Raw genomic sequence first — 13,547 nt, forward strand, 5'->3', positions numbered from 1 at the left:
CGGCCCCCCCGCCGCTCTGTCAGATCCTTTCCAACGGCTATTTCTTGTTACCGTTGGCTGGGACTTTTTTGTCATTTGTTTGCGGTTTTTGCTATTGTTTCCTCTTCCTATATAAACCCCCAAACCCCCTTCTATCTAAAAAACAATGAGAGTGTTTTAAACAAGTTTAAGAAAGTTTTTAACAAGGGTTTATGGTTGGTTTGAGTTTGGTTTAAAGCTGTTTTGGTTTTCACAATTGGAGGAGATCATCTTCTTATTTGGGCTTCACCATCTCTCCATCTTGTTATTCAGAGAAGAATCTCTAAACTCATTTCTAGCTATTTATTATTTTGTTTATAATTTAGCAGTTTAACCTCTTATACCGGTCGGAGGATTAAGAAGCAGTTTATACTCTTATACTTATCGGAGTCTGGAGAAACAGTTTATACTCGTGTACTCTTTGGAGTGTTGAGAAGCAGTTTATACTCATATACTCTGTCGGAGTGTTGAGAAGCAGTTTATACTCGTATACTCGTTGGAGTGTTGAGAAGCAGTTTATACTCTTGTACTCTTTGGAGTAATGCCGTTTTCAATTGGCTTACCCTAGCGTTATAACGCCGGCTTCAACCAAGGTCTGGATGCTATTCTTGAGAGCAAAGCATTCCTTGGTGGGGTGGAGGCTCATTGTTTACACACACCCACTTGAGCTTATTGTATTTACATTCATAATATATTTGGGTTGTTGAGAGTTGTAACTTTGAGTGTGAGCTTTAATTGAGTTCTCGCATTGTATTAGAGAACAAATCATTTGTTATTATATTGTGAGTGTTGCAAGGTTTTTGGTGAGCTAGAAAACCGAGTGTGTTATGAAGTTTTCGGTGAACTAGAAAACCGAGTGTGAGGAGTGGACGTTAATTGGTGAGCATTGAAAACCGACATAGTGTGGTTGTAAATGTTATTCGGGTGAGCATAGAAAACCCGGTCGTGATAGTGGATTTCTCCCCGGGAGTGGGGAGCGGAGACGTAGGACCGAAGGTCCGAACTCCGTGATCATTTGATTGTGTTTGAGTGTGCTTTAGCATTTATTTATATTTATGTTCATATCTTATATCGCCATTGTGCATTGCTCATTATTATATCATCCATTATCTTGTTTAGATTATTTACCCTTGTGTTATTTATATATCCTTGCACATACATTGCATATATCTTATTATTAGGATATATATTGTTGTTCATATTGCTTATCCTAGCTCATATATATTGTTGTCTTTCACACTTGCTAGGATAACTTGTTAATTAGTTTTTAATTGGCATAAAATCGGATTAGATTAGCATAAGACCCTAATCCCCCCCCCCCCCCCCTTTAGGGTCTAACAATATCCATCTTTATCTAATAAAGATATGGATATTATATTACACATCATAGTTGGTACAAAATAGTAGCTATTCAAAATCAAAATATTTCCATTTGGTAAAGCTAGATGAAAATCCTTAACTGTAACTGCTGTAACTATTGCACCATTACCAACTTATAAGGTCATCTCTCCAGCACCAAGCTTTCTATAACTTCTCAGCCACTGTAACAAATTACAGATGTGAGATCCTAATCCGGTATCTAATACCCAAGATGTAGGATTTATAGAAAAAAAAATCTGAGTAACCAACGCACCTGAAGATGAAGCAACAACTTGCTTCTTCTTGTTGAGTGAGACTAGGAATTCAGGAAAGTTCCTTTTCTAGTTTCCTGACTTGTGATAATAGAAGCATTATGCAGTCGTCATTTTTACCTTCCCTTTGTCTTTTTGACAGCATTCTTAATACATTTCTTTAGTTTAGTAGTTTTCTTTATTCTCTTTTTCTTGGCAACTAGTTTGCTAGAAGTGGAAAAAGATTTCCCTATAACTAAGGCTAGTATTTATCCTTTTTATAGAACTTTCATTCTATCTTAACAAATTAAGTAGGACAGGAAGAGTGGGCTCCAGATCCATCATAAAGAACTATGATATGAATCGGGAGTAGGGTGGTATCAAGGACTGCAGAACGATATCTGTATATTTATCTACATCTAGGCCTGCATTCAAAGTTCAAGCTCATTTGTATAGGCGATCATTTTAAGGACATGGTCCCCAACAGAAGATCCCACAGTCATTTTCGTCTGGAACAAATTCCTAGACGTCACGTACTTTATTTGTCACGGTTGCTCACCATACAATTCTTTTGTATTACGAAATATGGATCTGACATCCATATTCTCATGTTGCCTCTGATGGACCAAATCCATAGAGTTAATTGTGAGGCATTGAGCAAGTGAACAATCTCTATCTCACTTTATGCGGATTTCATTATCCGCTACAGTGGGTTCTGGGCCTAGAACGGGTTCAGGCGTTGTGAGGACATATGCTACTTTGTCCTAAGTTACGGCAATTTTAACATTCCTCAACCAGTCTTTGTAGTTAGGACCGGTTAACTTGTTCTGTTCTAGTATGAGTTTTAAGCCATATATAAGTTCTAAAAGAGAGAGAGAAAAATATTTTAGCATATGTTCAATACATAAAATAGAATTGGTTCATTTTTTATCTAAGTTATGCTTCCCACTATTTTTCGAGTCCCTCAAAACCTTTATAAGAGGTGATAGGAAAACAACCATTTGTTTTCAAGTGGGATCAATATCCAATTATCATTGAATGCATCAACCTTGACGACGGCTAACAAATCGATATACTTAATAATTAGTATACAATTATTGCCTTTTACATTCTTGTAATTCTTGATATGATTTTGCCGCTAGTCTTTTATGACATTGACGTTGGCCAACAAATCATAAAATACTAGTTAAGTTTGGACCCATCATTTCTTGACCAGCTTAAATTTAACTTATGCATACTCTTGACGAAGGTCAACAACGTTGCATAACCAACTTAAGCTATCCTTATATCTTATATACAGATGAATACTACTTAACCATAGAATAGTATTTCCTTGACGATAGCCAACAAACAAAGTATTTATAAGCTTAGTAGTATTCAACTGAAATGATGGAGGGCTACGGATGATTTCATAAATCTTTTACCGTAATCAAACTTGATATAGTTTAAAGATGATCTATATTTATGTTTGCAACAATTAAACTAGCCAGGTAAGTACAAGGTTGGTGGGAGGGTTCCGAGATATTCACTGAGAATATTCATCGGACCTTAATTAAGTAAACACCGCTCTTTAAGACTATAGCATGAAAGATTGGGCAACACCCCTAATCTTAACTTGGCCATCACTCCATGAGCTATATCTCATAATTACTTTCCTTGACACTAGTTAAATGTTCATTCTAAATACATTTCTTTTAACTACTTTAGGTTTATTTATTTTTCACACTAACGCTATGTTAATATTGGTCTCACCACTCTATGGTCAATAAACTCTTATTGTCATGTCTCACAAATTTTAAAATAAGTTTTTATAATAATAAAACTATTTCTCTAGTGAGATAGAGATATAAACTTTGCATAATATAACACCCAATTATATTAACATCTACAATTGGGGCATAACCAACATATCAACATATGTAAAAGCAATATGGAATGGTAGTGGACAACTAAAGGAATAAAATGTAACTACACTAATTATATTTTGGTAAGCAATTTGCAACTCCTTGAAGTGCTAGCTCCCTTACAAATCCTGTATTATTACAATCACATATTCATAGAATGTGCAAGCCCCATTTATTATGGAAAAATCATCTCATAGAATGAGTAATAATATTGCATTGAATGTAAAATAAAAGCTATAAATAAAATAACTTAACTAAATAACCATACCCTTTACACCCGAATAAGGGCCTATACCCGTAGGCGTAGCTCATGATCGGTGAGCAAGTGCCTAAACTCATAGGCGTAGCCCATGCTCGAGGAGGGAAGATGTCATAAATAATATTACATTTCTAGCTTACATCAATATAATAAATGCAGGAGAATTATTGTCCACTACCATCCATAAACATAATATCCACGTAAGATGATATAAAACATATAACTTAATCAATATTAAGAAATATGCATCTATCTAGTTATGCAATAAATTGAAAAACTAGATAACGTAGGGATTATCCTAACTCAAATAGGACTATCATGCTTCTGACATACAACTACACTAGTCGTAAATAAGTGTTTTGCAATTTATACAAGTGTTTTTACTCTTAAAAACTTATAAACTAAAAAATAACATTTTTGAATCAACAACTAGGATAACTAATTACAAAACAACTTGTATTAATTAACTAGTTTCATCTACACTAGTAATTAGAAGCAAGAATAAAGTCCTTCATGAGTTAGATGAGCATGTTAAGATTTAATTAGATGGAACCATGGCTCTTATACCATGTTGGAAATTCGTGATAATTACATGTAAAATACGCAACAGAAGACTGTATGCATAATAATACTAAGCATGTAGAGAGCATAAAATACAAGATAGGACCATCCTAATTAAATCTAACATGATCCCTATAATAAAGAGAGCAACCAAGAGCTTCGAAGGCTTACTTTCATAGCGTGATTCGATAGTAGATCGAACAACCCCTAACTCGTTCTCCTTGTTGTTATAACCCTCCTTGTAGTAAATCTCCAAGTCTTCAAGTGAGCTTGATAAAATCAGAGTCTTCTTGAGACATAAGGCAAGATATCCATCCCAGGGTATTTTAAAATCCTACTACTTTCTCTTACTCAAAGATTGCTAGAATTTAGTAAGAGGTAGAGCTCTTTTTTATTCTCTTATGGAAAAAGCCACTTAGCTAATTTTTCATTAACCTCTCCATAAGAGAGAGAGAGAGCTCATATATATATAGTGAGATATGTCATGACTCATCTCATGAGTCATGCCATGAGTCACCTAAATGTAAATGATTCTTTTCATGAGTCATGCAATGACTCATCTCATGAGTCATGCAAAGAGTCATGAAGAATCAAAACTATGTTCTAAAACCATGTTTCCAAATCATACCACCTTAATGACTCATCTCATGACTCATTAATCTAGGTATAATAAAGTATGTATTTCATAAATAAAAATACCACATTAATACGGTGTTTCATAAATACGGTATTGCGTAATTTTCTAAATCATTAATTAATAAGTCATCATATGACCAAAAAATCAATTAGTTGACCAAAAGTCAACTGTTGACCAAAAAGTCAATCAGTTGACTAAAAGTTAACTTTATAAAAAAAATACTAGAATTCATTTCTTAAGCACATAGCATTCTATAGCATTCTGATTTTACTGATACATATAATCGTTTATGTGTATCCGGTAAAAATCATATATGTGTATCAATCATACGCATTTAACTCTATAAATTGTATTTTATAGGATTCAAGTATGCGTTTGGTGTGACTCTAGGGCCTAACTTAAGACTCGGCAGTGGATCATATCCACAGGTACAACAGAGGTGCTAGCTACATATGAAGACTACCCAGGTATAAGTTGTGATAAATGTCTGCAAGATACTTACATAATTTTATCGGGACCACTCAGTGATAATATTGTACGGTCTGGTCTCTTCGTCAAACAATGTCAAACTATCGAGCCTAGGGTATGGAAAACTATCAAACCCTAATAGTTTGATTTGTGTTTGTTAATATTAAACTTATAACCTTTAAGATCAAACTGACACTCAGTTTAACTTATTTATCTTGGCCAAGGATTTCCAGACTATAGTTATATCAAACAATCTTATGACATCAACCCCCTATACTGGCAGAGACGAATCCTATCTTGGCATCTCAATATCTATATATGTCTCGGGATGCACCCAACAAGAACCGTTATGCATAACTCAATGAGAACTATGGTTTGGTAAAAGCCTAAGTACACCTATATTGACATATAAGATATTGGACTCATGCCTCAGGTCAAGAGACTACTTTGTACTATATCACTTGAGAACTTCTATTTGACTGTTAAGTATAATTACCAACTAGACATTCTGAGTGAGTCGTTCAGTCAACTTATTCACTAATGAGTCACCTGTATATATCTTGATGTCTCACATCAATGATCCAAGAGATGGATCATCATCCTACCAAAGGAGAAATAGAGTATACACTAGTCTTCCCAAAGTGATGATGTCTCATTTCTACACTTCATCGACTAGGAACATTTTAGAATATACGTTAGCGACAAATCAGATCTATTCATTACGATCATATCCGAAATGTCTGATAGTCTAGTATCATTCTAAGGACTTTATCTATTTTAAAATATGAGATAAATCTAACCAAATAACATATTATCATTTTGAATAAGGATGTTATATTCATATAGGTCATGTTACAATATACAATTATTGTCTGCAGGGCACCTATATCTAACACTAAGAGGAGAGAGCATCCGTATCTTTGGTGAGATCACCAGTAGGAAGTGATTGTGTTGGAGGTTTAGAAGTGCTACCGATGTGTCCCCATAGCCAACAACTGCATAGGATGACTCGTAGGGAGTAGGACCAGAGACAATGGTTGTTACCATCAAGTTTTACATTAATGGATTGTTGATGGAAGTGCATCACTAGTGTCGTCATGACGAAGAACAACTTATCGCTTATCTCAAAGAGATTATTAATAAATGGTCAAAAGAGGAAGCTAAATTATTAGCTTAAAATTGATTAAGCAAATGATTAGCTAAAAATCTATGAAGATCTACCTTGTAAGCCAAATGAGTGGCGCAAGATCTATGAAGGTCTAGGTTGTGAGCCAAATAAATGGCGTAAGATCTATATGAAGATCTAGTTGGAAGCCAAATGAGTGGCTTTGAGCGATGAAGATATATGAAGATTCTTTTTTTTAATGAATGATGAGGTAGGACGCCGTTTGTCGACCATTGGTACAAATCTAGTGCACATGGTGCGGCGATGGTGTAGATCTAGTGCACATGATGCGATTTTGACTCTGTTGATCAAGCCCTGGTGTAGATTTGTTGCACGGTGGTACTGTTTTTGCTCATTTGGTCGAAGCCTGGTGCGGATCTGGTGCACGCCGTGCAGTGATGATGCAGATCTCTGATGTACATCGTGCAACGATGGTGCAGATCATGTGCACGTCGATGCTGTTTTGGCTCAATTGGTCGAGCCATGCTGCAAATCTAGTGCATGAGAAGTAGCATGCACGGCTAGGATCTTGACCAGTGGCGACTAGGGTTACGAGCTAGGGTTTGGGGATGGGGTTGTGGCTAGGGTTACAAGCTAGGACTTTGGGGGAGATAGTGGAGCCCATGTGTTTAGATTTGTGGAGTTGGGATTTGCGGAAGGGATTGATTGAATGGTTCTAATACCATGTTAGAAATAGAGCAAACCAGAAAAAAAAATGTATATATTCATTGATATTTGTAGTCTATATATACAATGTAAGTAGGATTGTTCTATTTTAAAATCCCGTACATATCTATCAAATGCACAAAAATTGACATATGGTATTTCTATGTTTTTCACTCTCTCATATTCTAAAATTTTATTAATTTTTTAACTCAAAGTCCACACATTTAACCATAAATTATACAAGAGAGAAAGTGAGAGGCACGCTCTTCTCTCTTATGCAGGCTCAAGTTGTGACATCTTTTGTTGTGGTATTCACGACATTGTTTGTTTATTGGAAGAGATCTTTGTGGTAATCAAACTAATCATTAACCAACAAACATTATTACAGGTCGGCTATCCTTTTTGTAAAGGTGAAGATGACTGTATCCTTTTATTTTATTTTATTTTTCATCTAATCATTGATATGTGACTTCCTGATCGGCATCTGTGATAATCAAATATGGAATCCTCATTTTAAAACAGGAATGTGATTGGCACGGTTTTTCAATCCTTTTAGTAGAGAGGCTAATTTATCAATCAATAATATATAATAATTGTTAAAATATAAAACAATACTTTCAACCCTCAGTACAAATTTGAAGTTTTGACATAATGGTTAGGGAATTTAAAGACCATTCCATAGCTCATTGTCGGAATATAGCATCATAACTCTCAGCTCTCAACAATCCAACATAACTTTTGAGTTGTGGTTAGGAAATTTTAAGAATAATCATCTAATAATATTTGGGGGCTCATTCCTAGTTTATTCATTGTTCCCGCAAATTGCTTTTTTTTTTCATAGTTCATTGGTTCATCAATAGAGAATGGCTTGCTTAATCATAATCATTCAATAACATTAAATTATTTGGTTGTAATTCTTTATTAATAGGACTTACATTTTTATACCTTCGAGTTTCTATAATTTTCACTCATTAGATGTTAGATAGTTATAATTTGTATTTTCACAGTCTAAATATATCAGAAAGTGCACAAATCCAAGAAATATACCTGACATACTGAAAATATAGAGCAATACTTTAATTAACTCAACGTTAGGTAGCGTAGGTCGTTATATATTGTGATCAAGGGGGGCTTAGGCTTATTGGCCTCATTTATTCCATCACTACCCAAACTGCCAAACAACACTCTTCTTCTCTTCATCAATTTTCCACAAAAGTTCTTATGCATGAACCACCACAATAACAATGGACATTTTCCTTCAAAGTTCTAAATTTTCTCCTTTCTCTTCTTCAAAGAGGAGCAAAAGTCTTCTTAGACCAAATGATCATCCAAAGGCAACACTATTACATTCAAAGTCAGAGGTACCAAAAGGGTACTTGGCGGTCTACGTAGGTGAAGACATGAAGAGGTTTGTGATACCGACGACGTATTTAAGCTTGCAGGCTTTCAAAGAATTGATGGAGGCTTCTGCAGAGACATTTGGTTACCAAAATGAGGGCGGGCTAAGGATACAGTGTGATGCAGGGGAGTTTGAAGATACTTTGAAGGTCTTGGAGGGGATGAAGAAGGGGCAAAAGAAGGAGATGAAGAGGAGAAGTTTCTCCCTTCGATTGTACTGAAGTCGCACAAAATTAGTCTTGGATTTCTAAGTTTTTGGGTAAGTTTCACAAAATTACCATGAACTTCGGGTAAGTTGAGGAAAATAATCCCGAGACTTCCAACTGAACTTTGAAACAAGCCAAACAGTAAGAAATTGGGCGGAAGAGTTTTTCTTTTCTATGGTTTTATTGAGAGAGGGGTTATTTTTTGAAGAGGGTATTTAAGCCTATGGGGTTTTCTCAAAATTTAGACGGTCAGGGGGTTTTGTGCAACCCACCCCAAATTTTGAGGGTTTTTAGTGAAATTTAATTCCCCTTCTCCCCTCTTCTCTCCCTCCGTTTGCAAAAAGGAGTCTTCAATATAGAACCTATGAGCTGCATGAAATTTTACTTTCGATGTAAGTTCTTTCTGTGCTAAATGCCTCGGAAATGTTAAATGTTATTCCGCTTTAAAGTTTTTCGCAATTTGAGAGGGTTGAACAAGAAAAATCGTGCGTTTTGCACTTTTAGGCTCAATTTGCTGTAAAAAGATAGTGAAGAGATAACTATTTTCATTCAGTTTCATTGGTCCTTTTTGTAAATCGGTTTGTTGCAGTCTTTTTAGTGAATCGATGGGTAACACCATGTTGGATTATTTATGCACGAGTATAGTCTCATATTGATAAGAATAAGGCAGAGAGATGAATTTAAACAGTAACTGAGGTCCATACATAAAATACCTTGGAAGTTTACATTAAGTTGGCTGTTTAGCATCTATCAAAGTCCATGACTCCTAGCAATGCCCATCATTCTTCCGAACAAGTGGTACCTGAGCCAACCTTGATGAAGTCCAATGTGAATTCTCTCATGATTGCCGCTTGTTTCACTCCTCTTCATAATTTCTTCATGTGCATATTTAGGGGGTGATCTTTAAGCACAACAGATATTCTTGCTTTGGTTGTTTTTTTTTTCTGGGGAAAGTGTATAGGATGTTAAAATATTTTCTTCCGAAAATACCCTCAAAAACTCATACATGCGTATATCTCTTCATGATAAAACACGTACATATGCATACATGAGCATGCATAAATACATACTCAAATGATTAATACTATAATAAATGTAATATACATTATTAAAAAATTAAATCTTAATGATATGTCATCAATAAGCATATATAAGTTCTTTTTAATTATAGCTTCCACTTTCCCAATGGCGGAGACAGAATCATTATATTGGAGGCCCAAGTATCCAAAGATACATATGTTCTCCCTTATTTACTTTATCAAATAAAAGGAACAATAATTTAAAATTGAAGCTGTGTGCTTTTTCATTTAATGATAAGTCAATCTAATACTATATTATAAAAATGTGTTGGTATGTTAAAACATTTCTTCCAAAAATACCCTCCAAACCACATACATGCATCCATAAAACACATACTTGCATACATATAAACACAAACTTATCATAATAGCCCTTACTTGCAACCTATATAAATTCACTCATTTGATGATTTAGATTTACACTCACCTCTTACAACCCTATCAGCATCCTATACTCACCACATTACTTTACTATGATATATTTGGATGATACAAGCTCGTCATTGAAAACATTATCCCTTCAGAAGAGATAACGACAAAGGGGGGTGAAGACGATTGAATTGTGCTGATGGGAGCTTTACTCGGATTATACTTTATACTGATGTGATTGTTAGACTGACGGCTATATGCGGATTGAGGATACGATTGATACAAGGAAATGTGGAGAATTCAGATTGAAGCTAAAGTTTGAGGTCTAATTTGAGGGGGTTTTAATGAACTTTTTTTCTATTTCTATAATTATTACTATGTACTTAATTATGATTTGAGAGAAATATTGTATTATCCATATTACTATGTACTTAATTATGATTTGAGAGAAATATTGTATTATCCATGAACTTAGTAGATATATTTTTTGTAGCATGTTACTAATTATGTATTATCCATGAACTTAGTAGATATATTTTTTGTAGCATGTTACTAATTATATGATAATAGAAGAGAGTGAAGGTAAAAGTGAGAAATTTATTTTGTTATAATGGATTAGCAAAAACAAAGATAATTAATATAAACTGGAATAGCATGACACACTTAACATAAAAGTAAAGAACAAACTTGAAATTTTTGTCTTTTGGATAAAAAATTTTATGTTTAAAGTATATTATAACCTCCCTAATGTTAAAACTATATTTTAAATTTGCACATAAAACTACCAGTAGTTATTAAATGTCATTCATTGTCTTAAATTATAAAATAAATAGAATTATGTTGTTTAAGATTAAAAGAAATTTGTATCGTTTGGGTATTCCATGATTTGCCAATGTTCACAAAATAACCCTAAATTTTTTTACAAACAACCATGGATCTTCATAATTTTCACAAAGACCATTGAAATTTCATATATTTATAGAAAAATACTGAAATTCATAATTTTTTACAGGTAAACCCCTATATAGTTCAAAACTTAAATCTTAAGAAGACTAAAAGAAGTATGTGATTTAAATTGAAAGAAAATTACAAATAAGTCCTCAAATGTTGTTATAATTACATTCAAAATGAAACTCTTTCATTAATTAAATAATGAATTGTGTAAAGTATTAGAACATAAAACAAATATGTCCACGTGCAACATACGTGCACTATACTAGTTAATTTAAAAGGACAAAGTTATCTACTACGCACAACCCTAAGATGTGTCTCATAGACAATCTCTAATAATTGTGAAGAAGCTGGCAGCATCCACTTAATAGGATAATCGACGAAATTCAAGTATTATACTACCTAGAGCGCGAAAGAAATTAGCAGAATAAATTCAAAGGTTATTGCAATTTTTTGAAAAGTGCAAGTAGAGCTTCTTCTTTCTAGTAGTGAGTTTATATGCTGCAAATTGGGCCCAGTCTAATAAGATAATCTAGGCAAAAAATGGCACACCGAGCCTTGTGCAAGTGAGGCCCATCCAATTTGATCCATGGGCTTGTCTATGAGAAGTTGATGGCTACATGAGCTTAGGGGGTTATTGGTTGGGACAAGTTAGGGCTAAGTGAGATAATTGTTCTAATGGAACCATTTTATCCCTTTGGGATATTTTAAGTGGTGTAAAGTGGGACAATTTAGGATAATGGAACAATTTGAAGCTTTGATTTGATACTTCATGTGGGATAATTGATGATGTGAGATCTTATTAAAGTACAATATTTATCTATCAATTAAGTCTAAATTAATTCACCTAATTGGTTTAATATATTATTTGGTATGTTATTATAATATAATACATTATTTTACTTTATACTATACCATAATATATTATATTATAATTACTAATTAATTATAACTATATTTAATATATTAATTAATATAATATAATATGTTATAATAATATGATATATTATATAATAATTGATATAATATACAAACAATACATTTAATATAATATTTAATCAAATATTATAATATTTTGTTTTTATGTCTCCTTATTAAAATATAATATTTATAATAACAGTAATACACTATTAATATGTTCAATATTATTAATTAAAAAACTATTATTAAATATTATATTATATATTGTATATATATTATCATGATTTAAGTAATATATTAATTTATTATAATTATTATTTTAGTAATAAAATATATTTATATATTATACTACGTCAATATTAACAATAATTTATAAGACTATTAATGTAATATTAATATAGTATAATAGAAATATAGTAATATTAATTATATAATAAAGTATAGTTATAATACATTTAATTATATTATTATATTAATATTAAAACGGATTTTAATAGATAGGCGACATTTTATATCATAAAATACTACAATTATTTTATTGCTAACTTATATAAAATATATACTAAAGTTATATGAATGTAATTTATAATAATATAAACTAATATTTATAATATTATGAGAATATTATTATACAAATTATATAATAATGATATATAATATTATTATATTAGATAATATTATATAATATTTTATTATCTTAAGTTATAATAGAATTTTATAATATAATATAATTAAGATATATTATATATTATAATACATATATTAGATATTTAATAAATTAGAGCTTCAAAATAATCCCACTTTCCTCATGATTATCCCAAATTTAAGAATGAGGTAATTTTTAGTCATTGGGACAAAAAGTTTGTATAGAAATAGGATAATTTTGGGAAAAGTGAGGTAATTGTTCCAATCTTATTATCCCAATGAATAACACCTTAAAGTAAAATCTCAATCTCATTGCCTCAATGAATAACACCATAAAATAAAATTCTAAAAATTATCTCACTTACCCCAAAATTATACCAACCAATAACCACCTTTAGTATCATAATCAAACACTTTTGGCGGGTCAAGGCACCCCCTGAGCTATACATAGCTCCGCCCCTTGCACTTTCCAATCAAAGGTTAGGTGGCTCAAGATAAAATACTTGTATAAAAAGTACTTTTTTTTTAAAAAAAATAATTGTGAGAGGAGTTGAAGATTAGATGTTGAGCATTTCAACTTAGTGGGTACTTTCATTAACAATTATAATGAGTCGTCTCATGAATGGCAATATTATAAGGTGTTTTTATTAAGGAAAAATTGGTTATAAATCTTTCTCCATATATTTGAAT

The 13,547-nt window shown here is 32.5% G+C and overlaps 1 protein-coding gene across 1 annotated transcript; it reads left to right on the plus strand.

Moving 5' to 3' along the window:
• On the plus strand, positions 8,533–8,907 carry LOC109841617 (auxin-responsive protein SAUR71-like). Its single transcript, XM_020410570.1, has one exon. The coding sequence runs from the start codon at positions 8,533–8,535 to the stop codon at positions 8,905–8,907; it is 375 nt and encodes a 124-aa protein (XP_020266159.1).

The sequence above is a fragment of the Asparagus officinalis genome, chromosome 5 (assembly GCF_001876935.1).
Source record: "Asparagus officinalis chromosome 5, Aspof.V1, whole genome shotgun sequence".
Classification (NCBI taxonomy): domain Eukaryota; kingdom Viridiplantae; phylum Streptophyta; class Magnoliopsida; order Asparagales; family Asparagaceae; genus Asparagus; species Asparagus officinalis.